The sequence below is a fragment of the Cicer arietinum genome, chromosome 7, assembly GCF_000331145.2.
Source record: "Cicer arietinum cultivar CDC Frontier isolate Library 1 chromosome 7, Cicar.CDCFrontier_v2.0, whole genome shotgun sequence".
NCBI classification, from domain to species: Eukaryota; Viridiplantae; Streptophyta; class Magnoliopsida; order Fabales; family Fabaceae; genus Cicer; species Cicer arietinum.
In genome coordinates, this window is record NC_021166.2 from 2018494 (window position 1) to 2021015 (window position 2522).

General features: G+C 30.6%; 1 protein-coding gene across 1 annotated transcript; it reads left to right on the forward strand.

Moving 5' to 3' along the window:
* Positions 1-342: 342 nt before the first annotated feature.
* On the forward strand, positions 343-1391 carry LOC101510090 (protein GLUTAMINE DUMPER 2). The gene has a single exon (XM_004507753.4). It carries the CDS (start codon positions 555-557, stop codon positions 1089-1091), a length of 537 nt encoding a protein of 178 aa, XP_004507810.1. The 5' UTR covers positions 343-554; the 3' UTR covers positions 1092-1391.
* Positions 1392-2522: the final 1131 nt, after the last annotated feature.

The window sequence follows — 2522 nt, forward strand, 5'->3', positions numbered from 1 at the left end:
TATATTTGTGTAAATTTAAATTTAAACTAATTTTATCTTATCGTCCATTTCACATATACTTCATGTGGTCCACAATAATCTACTTATTTAATTATTTCACATCAATTAAAAAATTGTATAATTAATGAAAGATAGATTTTAGTATTTTAGTAGATTACCTTTATTTATTATTTGAAAAATATTGTACAACCAAAAAATTTAATTACTCAACAACTTATTTTCTTTTTCATAGATAAATAAAATATTGTGGAATAGAGAGTAAGAAACAATTCTCTTAAACTTCTTTTGAGAGTGTCACAAATATATATATACCATATGGTCCCCACTAATTCTAATTGTATTAATGAATAATGACAACATAAATCAGCTCTCTATCATTCCACAATCGAAAAAACAATGAAAATCCATTTCATTTTGTTAAATCTCTATAAATACCTTTACAACCCATCACCCACTCCTCAACCCAATCTTCATTTTAAAAAAAACCTTTACAATAATTTATTTCTTTAACAACATCTCCTCTGTTTTCTCTCTGTTTCACAACCAAAACAAAAATGGCAGCATACAGAGAACCCATGAACGTAAGGGAAGGAGCACACTCACCAATCTCATCACAAATACCACACTCACCATGGCATTCACCGGTTCCTTATTTATTCGGTGGTTTAGCAGCCATGTTAGGTCTAATAGCTTTCGCTCTTTTAATCCTCGCATGTTCTTATTGGAAACTCTCAGGTTACCTTGAAGGTAACAACGAATCAGAACGAGACCTTGAAGCCGGAGAAGGAAGAAACGAACAAGACCACAAACCACACAAACCACCGGAGAAGGAAAAAATCTTGGTCATTATGGCGGGACAAGATAAACCAACATTTTTAGCTACACCAAGCATGTCTTCAAGCACAAACACTAGTAGATCCTCTTCCTTTGGAACCAACACAAGTACATGTACCTGCGAGCAGAACGAAAAATCGACGGGGAATATGAATGATTCCAACGTGAAAGAGAGAAGAAGTGGTGAAAATGAAAATGAAAATGAAAATTTGCAGGTACAGAGAACAGAGAGGATGGAAAGAACAGAAACATCGTGAGATCAGAACGTTTAATTAATAAATGAATTATGTTGGAGTATTTTGTTTTGTTTTGTTGGTTAGAACATGAAAAAAGGCAAAGCTGGTGATACACACTGATCTGGTGTGTGTGTTTGAGCTTGCATGTTAAGAGATTAGTTATTAATGTGTTAATAGGAGATGATGGGTTTAGAATTTTAGATCTTTCTCTTCTCCTTTTGATGGACATGTGTAATGCTTCCTACAACTGTACATTACTAGTATCATATTTCGGGAATGTAAATTCGTTGAGTTGGAATCCAAACTTTACTTACTCCTCAATTTTCCTTTTTTTTTATTTATTTATAAAATTGAGGGTTAATTTTGTCAAAGAGATGCATGAAATTAAAATCCACAAGAATTGAGTAGAATATGTGGAGAGCTGCCATTGTAATAAGATGGTTACGTGTAAAGCTATCTATACGCAAAGAAAGGATAGAAAAACGTGTTTGGATCAAAGACAGTTTATTTCTCTTAATCCAATGATCTACAATTGTATAGCAGCTGTTGAGCATCATTGTCAAAAGAAAACGTATGATGTGGCGAGCGAGAAGACACCATGGAATACAAAACCAACCGTTCCTAATGCAACATCATGATTATGATTAATTACATGTGTGATTTTAATCAATCAATTATTCACTATTATGGTTTCAATTTCTGATATGAAAACAGTATCTGGGAATTATCAGTGTTGTGTCGTTTCTGAAACACTGGCATTTTCTTCGTGTCTTCGAATACGAGTAGTTACATTACATTCGATGTTCATGCCACAAACAAGCATTTACCGAGGCAGAGGTCTAAAACAGATTCATCCTGCTCTGTATCGGCTTCTGTTTTATTCTGTCCCTTAATTCATCGTTAATGTAATTCACCTGTCTTATACAAACGCAACTTTTAACACAGCTATACTTCATTCTTTTTTTAAAGTTATTTGTTTAAAAAAAATTAAAGATACTTTTTCAACATATCATACAAAAGTATGTCATTAATTTTTAGATTTCTATATGTCACAAGTCTTAATAATATATAAAATTGAAAACAAAGTTAATTCTTTAAAAACAAATATATTATTTATTGCTTAAATACTATAAATAATATATACGTGTCATTGTATAAACAACTTGTGTTTAATTATCATTTTTTAATGTAATTTTGTTACTACAATTTATATCCATTACTACCTAGTATATTTTTTTTTTTGTATTATTTTATTTTCAAATAATAAAATCAGGTAGTATCAAATTTTCATTTTTCTCTAGTAAAAATAACTAATTTTTTATTTCTCTTATAGATGAAATGGTTTGGTGTTATTAACAACTTAACATATTATTTACCTTTTGTTTTGTAAAATCTAAAATGAGTTACTGGAATTGATATTGTTTGAAGCATTAAAGTAGTGGGGTATGGATG

Excerpts from the sequence above, each read along its gene's own strand:
- LOC101510090 (XM_004507753.4), top strand. The coding sequence starts at position 555 with ATGGCAGCATACAGAGAACCCATGAACGTAAGGGAAGGAGCACACTCA.